This window comes from Podarcis gaigeae (assembly GCF_964106915.1).
Source record: "Podarcis gaigeae genome assembly, chromosome: 9".
Taxonomy (NCBI): domain Eukaryota; kingdom Metazoa; phylum Chordata; class Lepidosauria; order Squamata; family Lacertidae; genus Podarcis; species Podarcis gaigeae.
In genome coordinates, this window is record NC_139685.1 from 7,142,149 (window position 1) to 7,165,542 (window position 23,394).

Consider the following 23,394-nt stretch of genomic DNA (forward strand, 5'->3'; position numbering starts at 1 on the left):
TAAGGGTGCTGAGAGTTGCTAGGAGACGCCGCACACAGATACAGTTTTCAGCACTTTTAACAAACTACAGCTCCCAGGATACTTTGAGAGAAGTCATGCCTGCTAAGTGGTGCAAGTGTTTTAATGTATGATGTGGATGTGAGCCGGCACACTCACTGCAGTGTGGCCCTTTGCGCATCAATATCCAGATAATATTACGTACCTGTAGAAATCATACTGCTCCACCACTGGAAAATATTCTTGAGCATATGTCTCACCCTGAGTAAGATATAGGGTGAAGTCTGCTATTATCTTGTGGAGGGGAAGCGTTTTAGTAAAGCTTGTGATATTTGAACCAACAGCTTCCAGTACATTTTTAATATCTGAAATAAATGAGTGTGTTTATGATGATTATTATAAGGCTACACAAGATAAAACGATTTGTCACATACTAAAAAAAAAAAAAGCTTGTTGGGTTGCAGCTCTAGGCAGCAGAATAAGGCATGGAGAGAAGCATGAAACTGAAAAAAGCAAGCCACAAATACAATTTCAATGTAAAATGGCATTTTAATGTGCGCACTCTCTCTCTCTCTCTCTCATACACACACAAAACATACATACAAATGTAGTGCTAAATGTAGCGCATGTTGATGCAGCCACAGTTTTTTGCTTATGTGTACTGAAATTGTGGTCTACAGGTAAACCTGTGTCTGCGGTATTCCACTTCAGAATGCTCTCTCTGTGTGTGTGAATCTCCTGAGGTTGTACAGCCCAGACACAGATTTCTCACTTCAGTGAGACCAGACCAAAGAATAGAGTGTCTTCTCTAGGCAGTTTCTGTATTATAATTGCCAGGTTAAAAACTTGAAAGGTGTTATGTACTGAAGTTCTCACCCTGGGCCAGCAGGGGGATACTGTAGATAGTTCAGGTCCACATATGCAAATAAGGGATTGAAAGTGACGTTCAGTGATTGGATAGTTACAGAAAATGGTTACTGTTGTGTTCTAGTGGAGCTCTATATAAGCAGGCTGGCTGAACCCTTCAGTTCAGTTCTGTTCTGGCCTGCGAATAAACAAGAGCTGTTTGAAGAATTGCTGTGTCGTCTGATATGTTCACCCACAACTTAACACTGGCGACAAGGATGGGATGGATGGACAACAGAGCACAGCCAGATGCAGCCACCCTCTGAGCGGAGCTGAATCACTGAAACACTGAGCGAAATCACTGAACGTCACTTTTGATCCCTTATTTGCATATGTGGATCTGAACTATCTACAGTATCCCCCTGCTGGCCCAGGGTGAGAACTTCAGTACATAACAAATCCCAATTTACCATAAGCCTCTTACTTTCTAGAGAGAAATCTCTATCTGGTCCACATTTCGGATATGCATGCAATCCTCACCCAATCTAGAATGTAATACATGAACTGGGTTGTACCATGTTTTTTTGCACACAATCTCTGATTAAACATCCAATAATAGTAATAAAAACAGTTAACGTATGCAAACACTGCAAAGCCCAGTTTACCACTTTCTCAACCCAGCATTGGGTGGGACCGCAAGACAGGGAGATTCCCTGTGGGCTGAGAGTTGTGTCTGGAAGTAACAAGTAATCCGGACCCATGGAGTGGGCGCTGTGTTAAGCCCCACCTCAGAAAACAGAAATAATGAACATTGGCTGCTTTTAAATTACTAATAATTTCAATCAGTCTGTGCAACAAACATGATAAATTTCATCCCTAATGCCTACACAGTAGCAACAGATATTTTTAAAGCTATCTAATGCCACTTTGTTGGAAAAACAATGTCATGCAAAAGGAGTGTAAGCACACTGTTTAAAGTTCCTATGATGGAAAGAATGGGCAACCGTGACTTTCAATATGCATTAAAAGTAATTTTGAATTTTAAAATCCAACCATTGTGTCAACATATGCCAGAATGAACCCCATTTCAAAACTTTAGTGTCTCTACATGAAATCTTAGAATTCACATGCCCCCCAAATCGAGGTATATCTCTTTTCACTGAGATAACATGCCATAATCATTCTATTTGAGAAGTAAAGTACTTGGAACTGCTCTCACTTATTTTATTCATTTGCAATGAATCCGCTGTAAGCGTGGGACACAAGTTAGACCAAGTGTGAAGACAGACAGACATATTTAAGGGGAAGTGTAGAAGAAGAACACCAGTGAATCAAAATCCATATGGCTTCCAGTATTTTTATATAACACACGTGTGTGCATGTGCACCTGTGCACATGCGTTCAGTTTATCACCTTTAATGAAAAACCAACGTGAATAACTGGGAAACTGCTTCAAGGACTGAGATATATCAATATCAACTACAGTGGATGCTCAGGTTGCGAACGTGATCTGTGCGGGAGGCACGTTCGCAACCCGCAGCATTCGCAACTCGCAGCACCGTGTCTTCGCATGTGCGGGTCACGATTCTGCGCATGCGCAAAGCACGATTTAGTGCTTCTGTGCATGTGCGAGCTCCGAAACACAGAAGTAACCCGTTCCGGTACTTCGGGGTTCAGTGCGGTGCGCAACCCAAAAACATGCAAGCATCTGTAACCTGAGGTATGACTGTACAACTGGCTTCCCCCTTTTAAAAATCAACCACATGGAAAATGGCACACAATGTATGTTAATCAGAAACGGCCGCTTACCCGGTAAAGGGGTCGTGGCAGTTGTGACCCGGCGTGGCGGTTCCCCCTCCTCCCAAAGCCACGCCATATTTATCCCTGGGCCACCACAGTGCCTGCTGGGTTCCCGCCAAACCCAGTTTTGAAATTTCTGGCCAATCCATGGCGGCCTTGGTGGGACGGGCCAATCGGAGCAGATTCACTCTGCTCCAGGAGTACAAAACGGGGCTGGCGCTGCTCTCAGCTACACAGTCATCCCCAGAGCGTCACCCACCCAGCCCACCCTCTAATCTTGTTTTCTTGCAGGCTAACCTTTGCTTTCCAGGCACGCAGGCGTTGCTCTGGTCGTACGATGGTTGCTGTTTTCAGAGCCGGGGAGGAATTTCCCTTGTTCTGCAGGTTTTGCCTTCCCTATAGCAATTGTCAGAACTTTGGCGGTTTAGACCTTGGGCGGAATCCTTTAGTCAAACATCTGAAGAAGGGGTGAAATGGTGACTCAGCCGCTTCCTGTGGCGGCAATAACAGGGTACCCCGTTAGAGGGGTCATGAGGGTAGTCTCTGTCCACAAGTGCACGGCAGAGGGGCCACAGAGCTCAGCGATTTGGGAGGGACCAGCTGCATAAACCCACGCTTTGCGTTGGTCCCATAAACTGCTAACTGACCCTGTCATGCCAGCAGAAGGCTGAGAGGGCGCCCAGCAGAAGGCTGAGAGGGATACCTGCCCAATGCCCCTTGCAGGGCGTTCCTACACCTGAATTCAATAAAGTTGTGGCCATTTTAATCCCAGATATATGTTGCCGTGTCTTTTCCTTTCAACGCGAGGCCTGGCTCCTGGGGGAGGGGGTGTACGTCTGGGTTCGCAAGGAGTCAACTTCTATAATAATTATAAAAATTATTATTTATTATTTATACCCCACCCATCTGGCTGAGTTTCCCCAGCCACTCTGGGCGGCTTCCAACAAAGGATTAAAAATACATTAAAACATCAGACATGAAAAACTTCCCTAAACAGGGCTGCCTCCAGATGTCTTCTAAATGTCAGATAGTTGTTTATTTCCTTGACATCTGACAGGAGGGGGTTCCACAGGGCGGGCGCCACTACTAAGAAGGCCCTCTGCCTGGTTCCCTGAAACCTCACTTCTCGCAATGAGGGAACCGCCAGAAGGCCCTCGGAGATGGACCTCAGTGTCTGGGCTGAACGATGGGGGTGGAGACGCTCCTTCAGATATACTGGACCGAGGCAATTTAGGGCTTTAAAGGTCAGCACCAACACTTTGAATTGTGCTTGGAAACATACTGGGAGCCAATGTAGGTCTTTCTACTTCCACCGTTGTTTCCACCACTCTATACATGTCATGTCTGTCTTCATCCAGTGCTGAACAGTTTCGAGTCCCAATAATTTCAATGGGAAGAATGAACACAATGGTGCTTCACAAGCTTAGTTTTGTTATAATTCTGCCCTTTGCTTTTACTCCCCTTCTCAGGTACAGGAGCACGAAGATTATTAAAGCTTAATGCATATTAATAGTAACTGAGAAATAATGATCTTGCTTTGAAAGTCCCCCAGGTTGAAAAATTAAGGAGGAACATGACATTTTTTTGGGGGAAGCTTGGCATTTCTTGATGAGTTGCACAGTATGCCATATGCATGTATACATACTGTGAATTGCTTTTTGCAAACTTACAAGGTACGGCTGGTTATATTGGTAGAACAGGTCCACAATGCAAGAATAAAAATTGAGAGAGGTTAATAAATATTTTCTCACTCTGGATACACCAACCCATGCCCATCTGGAAAACGCTAGCATGTTAGCTATTTTAATAGTGCTTGGGGGCTTAGTTCTGGAACATTTATGGGTTAGTGCAGAGCTTAACTGAAAAGGAAGAAACCTGCAATTATTAAGAGATAGTCTACATTTCTTCAGGTTTTATTTGTGACATGTATATCATTTCTAAATGTGCCTACTTGTAAACAGTGTTATGACTATGGTGCCCATGTTCCTAAGCTATGAGCCCCCTCTTGTTAGAAATGGACAAACAGTCTTGCATTTGTGTCATAAAAAACATTTGCCAACAGTTCAGCTCTCAGAGAGTGCTAATGCCAGCCCTCTTTTGCGAGTGAGGCAGTCTCTCCTCTCCAGGTAAAGGCAAAGGGACCCCTGGCCATTAGGTCCAGTCGTGAACGACTCTGGGGTTGCGGCGCTCATCTCGCTTTATTGGCCGAGGGAGCCGGCGTACAGCTTCCGGGTGATGTGGCCAGCATGACTAAGCCGCCTCTGGCGAACCAGAGCAGTGCACGGAAATGCCGTTTACCTTCCCGCCGGAGCGGTACCTATTTATCTACTAGCACTTTGACATGCTTTTGCACTGCTAGGTTAGCAGGAGATGGGACCGAGAAACAGGAGCTCAGCCTGTCACGGGGATTCGAACCTCCAACCTTCTGATCAGCAAGTCCCAGGCTCTGTGGTTTAACCTACAGTGCCACCCACGTCCCCTCTTCTCCAGAGCAAAGCAATAAAGAAGTCCCTATGCCTTGGGGAAGGGAAACAGAATAGCAGGTGACAGAGAGGCTCCAACAAAGATTGGCATCTCCCCAGCAGGCTACCCATTTTGCACAGAGTGCCATTTTCCTCCTGTGAAATCCTGGGGTTGCAGCCTTCCCATCTTCTCCAAAGTGAGGGCTGGGGTTCTTCCTTGGAGGAGAGGCAGCAGCCGCTAGACGGCATGGGGTGCAAGAAGAATTGAGGCAAGGAACCCCCTCGAGACGGGCTACGTCTGCCCATATTCCTCTCGTACCCCCACGTTAAGAACGTTCAAGTTCTCCTCCCATCTACATTCATGGCTAGCTTATGCTTTTTTTTATTATGAAGGTTGACCTCTGGCCTCTGAACCACTATCTAGAGACCAGAATGGCCACTGAAAATTGAGAAAATTGCCACCCATGATTTAAGGGATCCTACACAAAGACTGAAGGGATGTGGGTGGCACTGTGGGTTAAACCACAGAGCCTAGAACTTGCCGATCCGAAGGTCGGCGGTTCGAATCCCCGCGATGGGGTGAGCTCCCGTTGCTTGGTCCCTGCTCCTGCCAACCTAGCAGTTCAAAAGCATGTCAAAGTGCAAGCAGATAAATAGGTACCGCTCCAGCAGAAAGGTAAACGGCGCTTCCGTGCGCTGCTCTGCTTCGCCAGAAGCGGCTTAGTCATGCTGGCCACATGACCCGGAAGCTGTACTAAAGCAAGATGAGCGCTGCAACCCCAGAGTCGGTCATGACTGGACCTAATGGTCCTTTACCCTTTACCCTTACCTTGCACTAAGACTGAATACCAGTGCTAAGCCATTGTGTTTTTTAGGTCTTATGTCAGTGTACAAAGATGGGGGGAGTGTACCTCACCACTGCCACACCACAGTAAGATCCTTATACACTTCTTCCAACCTTCCCCCTCTCCCCTCCCACATTACTCATGTTCCTTCTGGTACTTAGCATCCTCCACAATTACCTTCACCCAAAGAGCTCCTTGACCTCTGCCTGCATTGTATGGACGCAGTCAGCACTCTTAAGCCACATTTTGGTGCCCCTTCCCTTCATCTTATCAACAGAGCCTCACTTGTGAGTAGGTTAGACTACGATTTCCTCTCCTAGCTGGGAGAGTGTTTCGGGTCATGGCATTCCACTGCTCCTGGGTCACCTACTGGGTCATGGTTGGATTACTGACTCCTCCACCAACCACTCATCCATCTCTTCCTTCTTCTTTCCCTGGAATGAAGCCTTTTCCATAGCCTTGATGCAGTGAATATCTCCCTCAACCCACCGCAATCAAGGAAATACTCTTCTTCAATAAAAAAGTAGTCAATATTATGATTAAGCATTGCCCAAGGAGCAACCTATATTTTAATGGCTTTTCTTTAATACAGTGGTGCCTCGCAAGACGAAATTAATCCGTTCTGCGAGTCTCTTTGTCTTGCGGTTTTTTCGTTTTGCGAAGAACGGCTATTAGCAGCTTAGCAGTATTAGCGGCTATTAGTGGCTTAGCGGCTATTAGCAGCTTAGCGGCTTAGAAAAAGGGGGGGGGAAGGGAAAAAACTCGCAAGAACTCGCAAGCCCATAGGGAAATTCGTCTTGTGAAGCACCTCAAAAGACGGAAAACTCTTTTGTCTAGCGAGTTTTTCGTCTTGCGAGGCATTCATCTTGCGGGGCACCACTGTAGTTCTGATTTAGATAAGAACTTCCCTAAATAAAAAATAGATGATACTAAAATGATAGCTCACACCAATAATTTTAACAATCCAGTTGGAGAACTAATTATCTCATCCTCCTTACCTGATAAAATGTTCCTTGTCTGATTGAGCACCAAATCAGGTGTATCATTAAACGCTGCATAACCCTGGAATAAAAAACTGAGATGTCCAACAGTGTCTTGACCTCAAAATATCAGTATGCTTGTTTCTACCTTTAAAAGGGCCACATCCCAAAAGTTCACCACATTTTAAAGTTAGCTTTTTGCAAAGGAAGCTGGGCTAACCTGGAAGCTGGGCTTATTCTATCAGACTGTACCACAAGCTTCCATAGTGCTGATGCACACTCACTCTACGTCTGGTTCATGCTACCAGTGACAGCCTTCCCATGGTGCTATACAGAACACCTCTCTCTCCTATCAGACACTTCAAACAATGTGGAGACCTCAGTTCTCACACAGATGCCTAATCACACAAATGACATGTGCATGCTTGCTCTCTCAGCACGTTTTCACAGTTGGGTGGGTGGTATCACATGAGTAGACATCATTATAGAATACTTGGCTTACACATTCTTGGAGGTGTGTAGGGATAATGCTTCTCTGAAGAATCTATGAACTTCATTGCCCTGAACTGCCTGTGTATTATATGGAATGCATATTTTTGCTTATGTGGATTATGGAAATGTATGTCAAGCTGGCATGCCTTGTTGCAACCCATGGGGGGATTTCAGAGATAACTTAGATGATTAGCAATTGCACTGACACTCTAAACATCAACAGAAAGGCACCCACAATTGTGTCTGCCCTGCCGTTCACATCCCTTGTCTGCGGGTGGGAGATTTAAATGCATCTGGCTCCAGGTCTGATGCTACAGTGAGGGGGACGGGAATTGATCCCCTGCTAAATTTGCCCTCTGACGAAGAAATGACCAGTCCATAATTTTAATGGTAGGTTTATTGTAGCTGTGAGAGACAGAATAAAAACAGGAAAATCCCCAGAAACCCAGAAGACAAAAGTCAGAGATTGATGTGCATTATAATGAGTGAAATAAGTATCTTTGCAAAAGATGACTTAGTACTTGGTGGCAAAACCCTTGTTGGCAATTACAGAGGTCAGACGTTTCTTGTAGGTGGCCACCAGGTTTGCACACATCTCAGGAGGTATTTTGTCCCACTCCTCTTTGCAGATCCTCTCCATGTCAGTAAGATTTTGAGGCTGATGTGTAGCTACTCGAACCTTCAGCAGCCTCCACAGATTTTTGATGGGATTAAGGTCTGGAGACTGGCTAGGCCACTCCAGGATCTTAATGTGCTTCTTCCTGAGCCACTCCTTTGTTGCCTTGGCCGTGTGTTTTAGGTCATTGTCATGCTGGAATACCCATCCTCAACCCATTTTCAATGCCCTGGCTGAGGGAAGGAGGTGCTCACCCAAGATTTGACGATACATGGTCCCATCCATTGTCCCTTCGATGTGGTGAAGGTGTCCTGTCCCCTTAGCAGAAAAAGACCCCCAAAGCATAATATGTCCCCCTCCATGTTTGACGGTGGGGATGGTGTTCTTGGGGTCGTAGGCAGCATTCCTCCTCCCCCAAACACTGCGAGTTGAGTTGATGCCAAAGAGCTCGATTTTGGTCTCATTTGACCACAACACTTTCATCCAGTTCTCCTCTGGGTCATTCAGATGTGCATTGGCAAACTGCAGACGAGCCTGTTACATGTGCTGCCTTGAGCAAGGGGACCTCACAGTCTCTCATAGCTACAATAAACCTACCATTAAAATTATGGACTGGTCATTTCTTTGTCAGAGGGCAAATGGGCAAATTAAGCAGGGGATCAAATACTTTTCCCCCTCACTGCATGTACCAGAGCAGGTAAAACAGCCCCAATGTAGTTTTATTTTATTATTTTATGTAAGCTGCCATGGGAGTCCTTCTGAATCAACAGGTGGGATAGAAATTTAATAAACAAGGCATGCCTCCAATTTTACTTTAGGAAAGTGTAACATTGGCACAAAGGCTGTGCACTGCCCCTTGTCTTATGTTCCTTGGTACACAAAGATACTCGAGCATCTATTTGCTGGCACATTTTCTTAAGGTGCAAAATTCGACAGCTTCTTGAGCACCAGGTGTTACCCTGTAATTAGAGTAAATGGATTTATACCTTCTAGTAACATACCTTTTGAACCAGACTAGAGAGGTCTGTTTTAAGGACTTCATTGACTTTGGCAAGTTGAGCATTCACTCCTGGCAACTGAAAGGAAGAAAAGAGATGTTAAAGTTAGTTTTACTCTGTTCATCATTTTTTTAAAAAATGTCAAGTCTTCCTTTGTTCTTTGCATCATTTGTTCAGCTTCACTGTAATCCCCAATATCATCCTGTGGGCTTCCCTCTCCTGCAAAAAAAAATGGTTAAATAACGGCAAACAACAGCAACCAAACTTCCCCTACAATATCCTGCCCCTGAAAAGCACTGGGCATGTTGTGTACTTGTCAGCTGCCCTGCATGTGCTGAGAATACATTCTAAAATATGATCCCAAGTCTCCTGCAACATGGAACCACAGAATTTTAGAGTTGAAAGGGATCGTGAGGAATCTTTTGCAGGAATCTTCTGCCCAACATGGGGCTCAAACCCCTGGCCCTGAGATCAAGATACTCATGCTCTACTGACTGAGCTACCCGGGAAGAAAGGCTCTTCAGCAGGCAAATCAATATGGAAGAGGTTTCTAAAGGGTGGAGAGTTTTTAAGGAGGTGCTGTGCCTGCCAACCTAGCAGTTTGAAAGCACGTCAAAGTGCAAGAAGATAAATAGGTACCACTCCGGCGGGAAGGTAAACGGCATGTCCATGTGCTGCTTAGTCATGCTGGCCACATGACCCGGAAAAACTGTCTGCGGACAAACATCGGCTCCCTTAGGCAGTAAAGCAAGATGAGCGCCGCAACCCCAGAGTGGTCCGCGACTGGACTTAACTGTCAGAGGTCCTTTACCTTTACCTTTTTTATGCTGGCCTAGGTCTCACTGACATGGTAAACCCATGTCTGGGGTGTGCCACATCAGACTGCAAATAGGGGCTCACATGAGTTTCCCTGCACATAAAAAACATTCCCCGGTTAAAGAAAAACTTGCACACCAGAGAGAAGGTTAGACGAGAACCACCCATACTCTTCAGCACCTTGTTTTCCATGTCCCAATGAGCATTTTTGTCTGGAAAGGTGCTTGGTTGCATGAGGCTCTACCTTCAGTCTGAATAGACTGAGGGAACTGACCTGGACTCTGTAATCATCATCAGAAGCCCTTCTTCATGTGCCTCCCCCTTTAGAGATCCAGAAGGCCTTTTCTGCAGTGGCTCCCCATTTGTGGAAGTCTCTCTCTTGCCCGGTGCCTCCATTATACATCTTTAGGCACCAGGTGAAAATGTTTCTCCATAGCCTGGCCTTTGAATGATTGACATTCTATGGCCTTTTAAATGTGCTTGTGGGAAGTGGGGTTGTTTTGTTGTTGCTCCAATTTTTTACTAAGCGTTCTGTGTTTTTATTTTGTATTTTTTGATCCTGAGAACTTCAGACAAAGGGCGACGTGCAAATTCATTCATTCATTCAATGGCTAGAAAAAAGGCTGGCTTCTGATTGAGAATGAGGCTACTGAGAAGAACTGCTGGAATGCTGATGGAATATCTCCCTCACCTTGCTGAAGTTGGCATTGATGTTTAGCTGATCTAAGGAATTCCTGATGACGTTGCAGGTGGATGCTGCCTGGGCAGCTGTGCAAGCTGAATCCCCGAGTGTGTTGATCAGGTGCTCTTTAACATCTGTCAGGTTGGCATGCAGTCTCTCAGTGCCCTCTTGCAAGACCTCCACAGACACGCTCACATTCTCCAGAGCCTCCTTTGTTTCGCGAATAGCTGGGATGATTGAATTCAAAACAAAACAAAACACCCAAGAACTTTAGCCATATGGTAGGGTGGCCATACGTCCGGGCAAACCTGGACATGTCCTCTTTTTTTGGGGGGGGGCAACATTCCCATCCGGGTGGATTTTTACATTTTAAAGGAAATGTACAGGGTTTTTTTTAAAAAAAAATTGGGGGGGTTGGCTCAGACTTGGGCAGCTTGGGCTGGGGCTGCTCTGTATGCTACAGCAGCTGCCAGCCCGAGCTGGGGAAAGAGGCACGCAGATGCGGCGGCTTCGCGCACCTGCACATCTCTTTCCCTGACTCAGGCTGTCCTCTTTTTTGCTCTCCAGGATATGGCAACCCTACCCTATGGCTTAGACACCAGCTCTGTGCATCACCTAGCTACACAGAAAGGACTACTGCCAGATCAATGTACCAATACTACAATTAAGAGGACAACACAGTTCTGGAAGGAGAGCTTGAAATTTGCAAGTCACATTTGTTACCGAAGTCCTCTAATCATGTTCTATCACTAGAGCCCCAGTTAGCACCAGTTTCTAGGGGATGGCCATTTACAAAGCAAGTAAGGGATGGTGGATTGGAGCCTCAAGACACGCTCCTGAATTTGTCTGCTGGCAAGTAAACTTTCCCTGCAGTTTTCTGCTTCTTGGTTGCTTGCTAAGTGGGGCCAAGCAAGCTCTTTTCAAGGGTAGCGGAACAACTTCAGGAGCTTCTAGATGCCAAACAAGCTACAATATCTACTTCCACTGAAATAAACATATTATTACAAGCTACGTTTATTGGAATCAGAAACATGAATAACCCCTTTATATCCATATCTAATATCTAATCCACAATTAACAACTGATCACATGAAACAATGGTTTGAAGTGTGTTTATAAACTATGGTTGCGTTAACCAGCATTCTAGCCTTTCTGGCTGCAAAGTGACAGGCAAGTCTCACTTCCTTTGCATGCCCTCTGGGATTCATTCAAAAAGAAATGGTTTCACTGGACATTTCAAAATATTAATCAGGGTTAAAGCAGCAAGAAGCCATGATTGCCATCAAGCATTGTTAAGTGTTGACTATTGTCTACACCGGGAAAAACACGAAGAAGGGAAACAAACCCCCCCCCCCCAATTTGTTACCCTAAAAATGTTTTTTTCCTCCCATTCCTGTTCATCCAATTTATTGCCAGCCAAAACCCAACTTGCCCACTGCAAAAGAAACACAACCAGCACACTTGCCTATGAACTCTAGCTAGCTTGCCATTACTCCCATTATCCATACACAGTCGTACCCTGGAAGCTGAACGGATTCCATTTTGGAAGTCCGTTAGACTTCCAAAACATTCGGAAGCCAAAGCGTGGCTTCTGATTGGCTGCGGGAAGCTCCTGCAGCCAATCAGAAGCCACGGAAACTCCGTCGGATGTTTGGCTTTCAAAAATAGTTCGCAAAATGGAACGCTTCTGGGTTTGCGGCGTTTGGGAGCCAAAACGTTTGAGAACTAAGCTGTTCAAAAACCAAGGTATGACTGTATCTGCTATGCTGAACTGACAATGTACAACATAAGTTTCCAAACTTTTCACGTTAATGGCATGCATCATTTTGCGACACAGTAATGCAGTTTTACCAGCAAATCAGAGGTTAAACTAGCCTCTTTCCAGCCCTGTGAGGAGTGCAAGTGTCACATGACACACGTTCATACTGCATCTGACACACTAACGTGTCGCGACACACAGTTTGGAAAGCTCTGGTGTACAAGTTATTACCCACAGACTACAAGTCCTATAGCTTCAATCCACAGCCTGCTTACTCCAGATCAGAGTTATTTCCCAGAGTATATTAACTATAGTTTGCAGCTGATAACTGGTTAGCCTTTGCTTTTGGGATCCGTCCTATGGAGCCAAAACAATAAAGGGTTGAACAAAAAAAGAAAGATGACAACGAAACAAACTGCACAAGGGGGATTAAGCAAGGAAGACATTTAACACGAGTCATTTGTGATATTTTACCTTTAATGGCCCTTTCCACTTTGACTTCAAGACAAACAGAGAAATAAAGCAAAGAGCGGAGGATGAGAAAAGGTTTTGGTGAGGTATGCAAACACAGTTGCCAACACACAGCAAAATAATAATAATTATAGAGAGAAAGAGATGCCTCTCCATTGACACAAAACCATTTAAGGTATCTTGTACCAGGACATTACCTTCATACAGAATAGAGTCTAATTACAGCCTCGGTCCAGTATACCTGAAGGAGCGTCTCCACCCCCGTCATTCTACCCAGACACTGAGGTCCAGCTCCAAGGGCCTTCTGGCGGTTCCCTTGCTGCAGGAAGCCAAGTTACAGGGAACCAGGCAGAGGGCCTTCTCGGTAGTGGCGCCCGCCCTGTGGAACACCCTCCCACCAGATGTCAAAGGAAAAAAACAACTATCTGATGTTTAGAAGGCATCTGGAGGCAGCCCTGTTTAGGGAAGTTTTTAATGTCTGGTGTTTTAATGTATTTTTAATATTCTGTTGGAAGCTGCCCAGAGTGGCTGGGGAAACCCAACTAGATGGGCGGGGTATAAAAAATAAATCTATTATTATTATTATTATTATTATTATTATTATTATTATTATTACAGACCATGTCTGGAACTATGTTTTTGGCAGCACAACCAGGTCTGCAAACATAGGCCTCCAAACACCTTGAAAGCGTATTTTTCCAAAACCGTTTTGAAGTCTGTATTGTGATATTGGTTTCATAATTTTTTACCTGGCAATATATTGTGAGTCAGGGTGTGCATGTGTGTGTGCGCTATGCAAAAATGATGATGGGGGAAACCCGTGAAGCCAGCCAATGCCTCTTCATAGCTCCACCTTATTTCAGACACTGTGATATATCAATATATGGCAACGTTTAGATGGTGATAACTTGCAATGTTGAAAACCAGATATCGCCCAACCCTAACTTTTCCTCCACCCACCCCAAAACTGCCATTATTGTTATTTGAATTTATATACCACCCTAAACCCAGAGGTTTCAAAATGGTTTATCCAGTGTGTTTTTTTCTGGGGAGGATGCAGGGGTATGCATACCCCTAAACATTTTGTGAATCTCTGTACTTTTGTCCATTTACTGTATTTACTTTTCCAGATTTGAACTATAAAATGGTGATTTTCTTGAGTCAAAATGAGAGTACCCCTAAACATTTTTTTAGGAGGGAAAAAGCACTGGGTTTAACCCAGGGGTCAGCAACCTTTTTTAGCCGTGGGCCGGATCTAGCATCCCTCAGACCATGTGGTGGGCTGGACTATTTTTTGGGGGGGAAATGAATGAATTCCTATGCCCCACAAATAATCCAGAGATGCATTTTAAATAAAAGGACACATTCTACTCATGTAAAAACACGCTGATTCCCGGACCATCCGTGGGCCGGACTGAGAAGGCGATTGGGCCGCATCTGGGCCCCGGGCCTTAGGTTGCCCACCCCTGGTTTAACCCATGATGTGACAGTCACACCTCCAGAATCCCATTCGGGGAAAAGCTGAGGCAAGGTAAAGCAGCTGCACACTCCTAAAAGTTTAATTTATTAAAATAAATAAATGACCGCCTTGTGGATTTTTAATCCAAAGGGACTACATTATGAAAACATAAAGAAATATTTCGAAGTGTGTGCAGTCCAAGCTGCATGGTGGGGCTGCCATTCAACCAACGTGGGAGCACAGGGAGCGTGAAATGAGTTGATCCCTGCCATACTGCAGAAGCTCCCATCAGAACTTATGAAGTGGACAAGTAGATTGGCAATGACAGAGGTTCTCTTTACCTCCTGCCATGGTTAGGGCTCCATCGAGCGCCGGGCGCACCTCCTTTGCCAGCTGCTCTTGGACTCTTCTGCCAAGCAACGGCCCAACATCTGTAAGAAAAGGACACAGGGAGAAATAATCCAATCTAAATTGCTGCTTGATACAGTTGGGCATTGTGACGTTAACATATGAGAGTGCTGGAGGTGAAATAGTTAAACAGGTTACCCAATCAGGACCCAGGGGGTGGAGTCAGAGGGACTATAAAAGCAGCTCTGGAGGGAGTTCGTGGAAGAGTTTGTTGGGAGTTGGTTGGAGTGGGAGTGAATTGGGATAGAGTCTGTGGGTAGGTTGAGTTAGTGTCGTGAAATAGGCTAAGTCTAGGCTAGGCAGACAAGTAAATATCTGAGAGGTGGTTTAGTGAGGGAGACCAGGTAGCGAAAGTTATAGGTCTGGATAGGCACCCCATGAATGTAATTGACTGATACTGTTTATGAAACCACACGCCTGTTAAACTGCAATAAATAAACAAAAGTTTATGTTTCAATTTAACCCTGACTGGACTCAGTATTGTCCCAGGTAGGGCCTGGGTGGTAGCAGCGAGAAATAAAGTGGTGGCACCCAGATGGTGAAGCGTCTGGGGATCCTGTGTGATCGACACAAGCATCACCATCATGGCATGCAATGATTAAATGCTAGTAGACTGGACTAGCATATTTTACACTGCATAGAGCTGGTGTCTTTTATATCCCCCCCCCCCATAAAAATTCAAGAAAAAAAACTGGAAGCAGGAAGAGCGCTGTCATTTGATTGCACTGGATTTAAAAGTTGCAGTGCTATTTGCAACCATGACACAATTTGCAGTTGAAGGACAGTTGAGTATTAGCTGCCTTAGTATCGTCTAAGTGAGAGCTGGACCATAAAGAAGGCTGATCGCCGAAGAATTGATGCTTTTGAATTATGGTGCTGGAGGAGACTCTTGAGAGTCCCATGGACTGCAAGAAGATCAAACCTCTCCATTCTGAAGGAAATCAGCCCTGAGTGCTCACTGGAAGGACAGATCCTGAAGCTGAGGCTCCAATACTTTGGCCATCTCATGAGAAGAGAAGACTCCCTGGAAAAGACCTTGATGTTGGGAAAGATGGAGGGCACAAGGAGCAGGGGACGACAGAGGACGAGATGGTTGGACAGTGTTCTCAAAGCTACCAGCATGAGTTTGACCAAACTGCTGGAGGCAGTGGAAGACAGGAGTGCCTGGCGTGCTCTGGTCCGTGGGGTCACAAAGAGTTGGACATGACTAAACGACTAAACAACAGAAGTATCGACCTCATGCTTTTTGAGATAGAAACCACTGAAAAGCATTTCTTCCTCCTTTTTCTGAAGAGACTTGCTAAGCTAAAATGACCCACCTAGAATACGGTAACTGCCAGTACTCCCATCATTAGGACTTTTTTTTTTTTTTTAAAAAAATAATTTTTATTAAGCTTTTACAAAATACATTAAACAGAAAAAGAAACAACAACACACATTTTAAAAGACAAAGACAAGGTAAAAAGAGAAAAAGGAAAACAGAGAAGAATTCAGAGAGAGCAAAAAGAAAAGAGACTGAAGAACAAAACAAAAAAAAAGGAAAAGAAAAAAACACACACTCACATTTCGCCGTAAAACAAGCATATTTACAAACACTTGACCTCCATCCAACTCTGTTTAGGTTAGGTATTCATATAATCTTTCTGCAGTTGTATTATACTAACTCTATACATCGCAGGTGTTAAATTCCGCCCACTGTGACTTTAATGATTCCCAAATTAACTTCAATATAACTTAAATATTTATTCCAATCGTTTTTTAGTTTTACATTATTTTGATGCCTAATTCTTTGTGTCAATCTCGCTAACTCTATGTATTGAAACAATCTCATTTGCCATTCTCTAACCGTGGGGGCGTTGGGAGTTTTCCAGTTTTGCGCTATTAAGATCCTGGCCGCCACCGTAGCATACTGAAAGAATGTTTGGTCCTCGCTCTTGATCTCCTCGTCAATCATACCCAAGAGGAACACCTCCGGTTTTTTAGGGAAGTTATATTTCAGTATTTTCTTTAACTCATCATAAATTTGTCCCCAAAATCTTTTCACCGCGTCACAAGTCCACCACATATGGAAGAAGTTTCCTACCTTGGTTTTACATCTCCAGCAAGTGCTGTTTCCGGTTTTGTACATTCTCCCCAGTCTTGCCGGAGTGATGTACCAACGATACATCATTTTTTCTAAGTTTTCTCGGAGAGCAGCACATGCTGTGAACTTCATACCCCTCTTCCAGAGTTTCTGCCATCTGTCATATTCCAGGTTATATCCAAGGTCTCTGGCCCATTTAACCATAACTTCTTTCACTTCTTCATCTTTACTTTCCCAGTCCAACAATTGTTTATACATTTTAGAAAGGAGTTTAGTATTACTTTCTAAAATTTCCACCTGGTATTTCGACTTTTTTTCACTCATCCCTGATTTTTTATGTTCATGCCACAATGCATTGATTTGGTCATCATTAGGACTTTCAAGCAACAGTAAGTTGCAAAGACAAATTTTCCTTTTAGTGTCCAAAAGAGCCTTTGCTCTAAAGAGAAACTGTACAAACAGACCTCATGTTTATTGAAGCACAGCAGTTCAGTTGCTCATGGTCACCCTATTTTTTAGGTTTGATCATGAAGATCAAAAGGAATAAAGACAGATGCCTCCTCACTGTCCTGAAGTCTTTGCCACCTTGAAATTTGGGGGAGATCTCATTTCTCCTCCGGCAACTGCATGTTCCACTTTAGGGAAGAATGCCTTTATTTGGAGAACCACTGTTTTATCCTGCAATGTGGATGCAAACTATGAGGCTCTTGTCCATGGTACAGTGGTGCCTCGCAAGACGAAATTAATCCGTTCCGTGAGTCTCTTCGTCTAGCGGTTTTTTCGTCTTGCGAAGCACCCATATTAGCGGCTTAGTGCTATTAGCGGCTTAGCGGCTATTAGTGGCTTAGCGGCTATTAGCGGCTTAGAAAAAGGGGAAAAAGGAAAAAAAACTCGCAAGACGTTTTCGTCTTGCAAAGCAAGCCCATAGGGAAATTCGTCTTGCGAAGCACCTCAAAAGACGGAAAACTCTTTCGTCTAGCGAGTTTTTTGTCCTGCGAGGCATTCGTATTGCCGGGCACCACTGTATATAACCCAAACTCCTTCCCTAAAAATGTTTACCTGGCATCAGTCAGAGTTAACCCGATTTCCCTGTGCTTTTAATGGTTTAAAAAATCTCTTTACTAGTTTCTAGCAGTTTTTGCTGCTTTTATCCCAACGGTTTTATTGTTGTTTATTTTAATAGGTGATTTTTTTTTTAATGCTTGCAAGTCACCTTGAAGATGCTTATATAAAATGACAAGGGTTTGCATTCTAAATTCTAATAAATGATCAAAATTACAGTAGCTAGCGGTTCTCTTCTGCTTGTTATCTCGCATGAAAAATATCCATGCATACGCTCCATTCCAAGAGCTCAGGTATGACTTTCATGCTGTGCTAGAGAATTCCCTAAGGAACACACACAGAATCCCTTCTTTAAAAAGCAGATAAGAATTTACTTTTCTAGCTGAAACTGAGCACGACTGGAGCAAAGCAATGATAATGTTGTTTCATTATATTCAATGTTAGTCGTAGGTGGAATAGACTGACGGGAATCAATGGACTCAAGTAACTTTACGTCCCATGTGTTTTCAATGGGTTTACTCCAGGTAACTTAGCTAGATATTACCCAAATAATTTTTCTTGGTGTTTAACATAACCCACTTACAACCACAAGTTTGTTTCAGATCTTGGTAATAACCTAGGTTCGTTCTTTTAACACATAAACCTGCTATTTAATACTTCAGTATTTTCTTGGTTATTATAACTTGTATTTAGAATTTATATGATGTATTTCAGCTGTAAGGTTTCCAAATTTCATGCAGGGGAGCTGGGATTGAGAGAACAGTGGTTTCCCTAAGGAAAGTTTTAAGTACTCCAATGAAATGCTGTTGATTATACTTACTATTAAGGTCAGAAAGTGCTTTCTTCTTGGTAGTGTCATACTGACTCACCAAATAGTCAATTTGCTGCAAGATAAAATAATTAATAGTTTAAATGTTACTTTTTAAACATATAGAAAAACACCCCAATACATATCAGCATTCCATGTTGGGACAAGGTGTTCTCTAATGTATGTACTAATTAAACAGCCTTGATTATTCTGTTGAGTGGCCTGTTGAATGAACACCTGAAGAGGTGGCAAGAAATCAAGCACAACTATAGGTTTGGCTTCTATAAAAATGTTGTCCCCCACAATAGTCAGTCTGATCTTGGAAATGCATTCTGCAATCTAAAACACATCCAAGAATAACTGCTTTATGCAGTAAGCTTCAATTAACTATATAGTTCTATCAAACATCATAGCTGTCAACTTACAGATTTGAAAATAAGGGATCAGCAGCCAAAATAAGGGATTTTCAGAATACAGGTATGCTCAACTTCTGAGCCTCTCCGAGCCAAAGGCAGAAAGCCCAGCCAGCAGCCAAACAAAGCCTCAAACGGTGGTTCCCACAGCGCAGCAACCCAGCAAAGGGGATGCAGCAAGGAAAACCACCATCACCTCTCCGCTGGGAAGCGCTGAGCAAAGGTGATTCCCCAGGCAACACGGCAGATTTGATGGGCACAAGGCATGCAAGCTCCACCCCCCAGTCGTTCTTAGACTCCTTATTGGGTGAGCAACGCAGCCAAGCAACACAGTTGGAGCCTCCCTCCTCCTGGCCGGCAGGGAGGTAGGGAGGGAGAGGAGCTGCTTCCTTTGAAACCCGGGAAATTTAAGGGACATCATCAATAAGGGACAGCAGCGGGAAACGGCGCTGGGATAAGGGACTTTCCCGCCAAATAAGGGACCGTTGACAGCTATGTCCAACATATGTACACCACACCAAAACAAGGTGTATTGGTTTTCCAGTTGCCATGGGCATATACAATCTTTTAGAAAGGTAAATAAAAGCTTGATCTTTTTTCTGCATCTGGTGTTTGCTGGCAAATATTCCTCTGGAATGTGAAGGGTGAACTCAACCCCTTTGATGATGCTGTGGACACCAGAAATGGTCCCAAGCTCTGTCTGAAGGAGGGTGACTATTCTGTGAAGGACTGGTCAGGCTCCCATACTCATGTTGGAACGAAGTGGTACACCTTTCTGCCTCAGCCAATCATGTGTTGTCAGTGTGTGCAGCAGCATCAGGAGGGTGGAGTCAACCCACACATTCCCCCAGGCCCTTTTGCGAGTTGTAAGTAAGGTTTGTTCTTGGATAGGGAGCTTACAGCTTGCCTGGTGCGAGACAAACTGTGAACCCAGGTTCAGAGAGAACACTAAGCCAAACCATGACTTGGCTCACAAAAGAGCACTAGCAGCCGAACCAGGATGGGGAGAAAAACAGACACGTTCATTTCTGGGAGCCCGTACACTTGCACATTCACACTAAGGAATTGTTTGGCTTGGTGTTACTTGCAAACCAACTCATGGTGGCTTGGTTCTACCATACCGTGAGCACAAGCCATTGTTTGATATGTCTAAAATCTGCAATTTGGCTATGTGCATTACCGCTGTGCCCACTTTCTTTCTTAATTGCTATAATGAAGAAAGTATCACTTTACCCCAGGTGTCTCATTCAGGAAAATCCTCAGGTCTTTGAAATTACTGTTCACCAGCTTCCTTGCTCCTCTGACTTGACTTGTGAGGTGCTGGTTAGCAGCATAAGCAAAAAGAACACCAATACTATGTGTAAAAGGGGAGGGAAAGCAAAGATTTTACTTTATAGTTCTAGTTTCAAATCAGAGTAAAACTATTAACATCTACAAAAAGAACAATATCTAATGAAGAAGATAAAAATGCACATTCAAACTTCCAAGACACAATCCATTGTTAACCATTATGTGGGTCAGAGAAGTAGCTGGGACAGAGTTAACTGGACATTTGTGCCAATTATTTAACCAGAATAGTTTTAACTTCCAACTTGTCAGACATATGTGTATATTTCCAGTTCCCAAGAATGCATAGGCTAAAGACTAGCAAACTAAAAGAGGATGTTAAGACAACTGGGAAGTTGCCATGATTCTCGTAACAACTCTCATTGTGCTAAGTCAACATGAACTAACACTTCTCAAGCGATCTTGAGAAGTGTCACAACATGGGCTCAACATGCACATATCCAGATACATTCAACCATATTTTGCAAAATTGTTTTCCATGATGTATTTTGTCACAATCTGGGCACACACTAAAGCATTCGCTCAAATTGAAAGCTTGAGAGCTATACATAAACAGCAACAAAATTAGAGGAAAATGTTCGATTATTTGCTATCCGGAATAAGTAAGCTTTTTTTAAGGACATAGGGACTTAAAATATGGATCTGTAGTGGTCCACAAATTCAGCTTAATAATTCCTTTGTAAGCCCTCAAGGTACAGAATAGCAGAGAAGCCTCTGCCCTTAGGCCAACTCAACCCATTTATTTTTAATCACGACGATTCCTCCCATCTTCAGGTGAGTGGAGAAATTGTGTCCATAGGTCAAGGGTTACAAGAAAATGAACAGCTTATCCCTCTCGCTGATATAGCATGGCAGGATGGGGATGAAGACGTCTCTTACGTTCCGATCTAGAGTTGCAAGAAGAAGTCACCTCTGGAAAAAGCCTTGACATGATTTCGTAGCTTCTCATATGTACTTGAATCTAACAGGGTACAACTTGCTACGAACTAAAGCCCACAGATTGGCCCAGGATTTATTTTTTTTAAGCCGTCCAATTGGCTTGCATGGCATCAGCTGCTTAGACCTGCCTCACAGTGTTTCATGTAGCCTCCTATCCCACTTGTGGGCTTCTAACGGTTGGAAATGATGGTGCAATAGATAGACTTTGGTAAGATTCAGCAAAGACTCTTATGTGGGGCTGTGCTCTGCGGATGCCACTATCTCAAGATGATTTGGCAGAAGGCAGAGACTTGGGCACAGAACTGGACACCTACAGGGGTAAGCAATGCTTTCCAGTTTCGCTGCCTGCACATTCTGTACTGGGGGTTATTATCTATTCTTGGCTGCCTCTAAAAAGGAAAACATTTCACAATGGACAGTCAGATGAAAAGTGTATTTCCAATTCACATGGCTAGAATTACAGTAACAACTATGTTCTTTGGAGGCGATTGTTTCGGTCTTTGTGCTCACACTACAAAAAGGTCAGTAGCTCAATGCACCATGAAGGTTTTCTGTTTGCAAAACTTTGATAATTTCTCATTTTGAGCCTCTCCGACAGAGTGGGAAAAAGACTTTACAAAAACGAGGAAAACCAGTCACCCCACTGATCAGATTTATGAAAACTATTAAACCAAGTTCTCCTTCATGTTTGGTGATATGAAAAGCAAACTTTTGCTTAACATTCCTTAATAAAGCGATGACTAGAGAACTTGCTTTCCCAGAAATGAGGATAGTATGCTACTCAATCACACTTTGAGAAGCCAAGTGGCCCGTGCACAAGCGCAAGATTTCATTAAATATATAAAAATGTTTCCATATACCGTACATGTTCAGCAAAGAGGTGGTGGGTGCACATACTTTGGTATGTCGAAGTGCCAATTACCGGGGGGTGGGGGGTGGAGAGAGACAGAAATCCTGCCTCTGCCCCAAATTGGTGTGGGATGTGATCCATAAGAAGATGTCAAGTACAACATTCCTTGTAATGCTAGAGGAGACATGTTTGGTCCAGTCAGTAAGAAACTTCCTGTTCCTCCTGGGTGGAGCATCCTTCCTTTTGCATGTGATAGAAAGTGGGCGTGACTTACCTGTCCAGGTTACAAAAGGACGAGTCACGCAGCACACTTCCCTCTTTTTTTTTTACTTCTTTCTTTGTTTGACCAGCTTTTAGCTAGGACTGCTCTGCTAGCTCTCAGCTAGCAGAAGCACTGGGATTATTCCCCCATATGGGATAGATCCACATGTACATATTTGTAACTAAGTCTGCCTTCAGGAATCCAACTGTGAACTGATGTGAGTAAACTTCTTTTATTGTCTTGGAATAAGATTGTGGTGTCTTTATTCTTTTAAGAGGGATTCAAGGGAATTTACCAGGAACGTACAATTCAATCTGAGACAGCTTGAATTGTGTAATAGTGAGAGGCTCACATGAGCCTGCAACCAGCTATCTGCTGTGCATGTAAGAAGGGGAATGTAACTCTGCTCCATAAAGGAACTTGCTAGTGCAAGTTAGGAAGGATATTAATAAATAATATATCCTCTCCTGACATCCTGAACATTCCCACAATCAGCACAAGGGCAGGATTCAGAAGGAAAGACATACCCAGAAGCCTCTTTTCTGGCAACAATTGCCCTCGTGGAAGGGGAACAAAATATTATAGATAAGCCTGCTTAATGTTCAAGGATTCTGGTTCCCTTCCACCAGAAGCCAAAGGCTCCTACATGTGTGTTTACTCACTCAAAGACACGGACCCCATGGGTCCGTGCAACCAAAAATGTACCCTTTATTCTCTTCCATACAAGATAATGGAAACCACTTGCTTCTTTTAGGTGAAAACAAAGAGCTACAATTAGACAAAATGTTGAGGATTGTGTGCATATACGTGCATAACCCTTGATATCTGTTTCCAAAACCCTGGTGAACGAAAGGACAAGAACAGAGGACATTTTAGGAACGTTCCCGACTGTAGTCCTGGACAGAGGTAGCCTACAGAGGTTAATGGGAATCAATTGTGTTTAAGAGACAAAATGAGCAGAGATGCTCATTTCAGTTAGAGACAGGCAGGCTGTCCTTG

General features: G+C 43.8%; 1 protein-coding gene across 7 annotated transcripts in view; it reads right to left on the reverse strand.

Annotated features, from left to right (window-relative positions):
• Positions 1-23,394, reverse strand: part of PROM1 (prominin 1) — a 116,187-nt gene that overhangs the window by 28,827 nt on the left and 63,966 nt on the right. For all 7 annotated transcript variants that reach the window (XM_083698212.1, XM_083698215.1, XM_083698210.1 and 4 more), the window contains 7 exons: positions 20,231-20,351; positions 18,597-18,660; positions 14,565-14,654; positions 10,544-10,761; positions 9,040-9,114; positions 6,949-7,012; positions 203-362 (listed from right to left, as the gene is read on the reverse strand). In XM_083698212.1, coding sequence (XP_083554338.1) covers positions 203-362; positions 6,949-7,012; positions 9,040-9,114; positions 10,544-10,761; positions 14,565-14,654; positions 18,597-18,660; positions 20,231-20,351 — 792 coding nt within the window. The remainder of the gene's footprint in view (positions 1-202; positions 363-6,948; positions 7,013-9,039; positions 9,115-10,543; positions 10,762-14,564; positions 14,655-18,596; positions 18,661-20,230; positions 20,352-23,394) is intronic.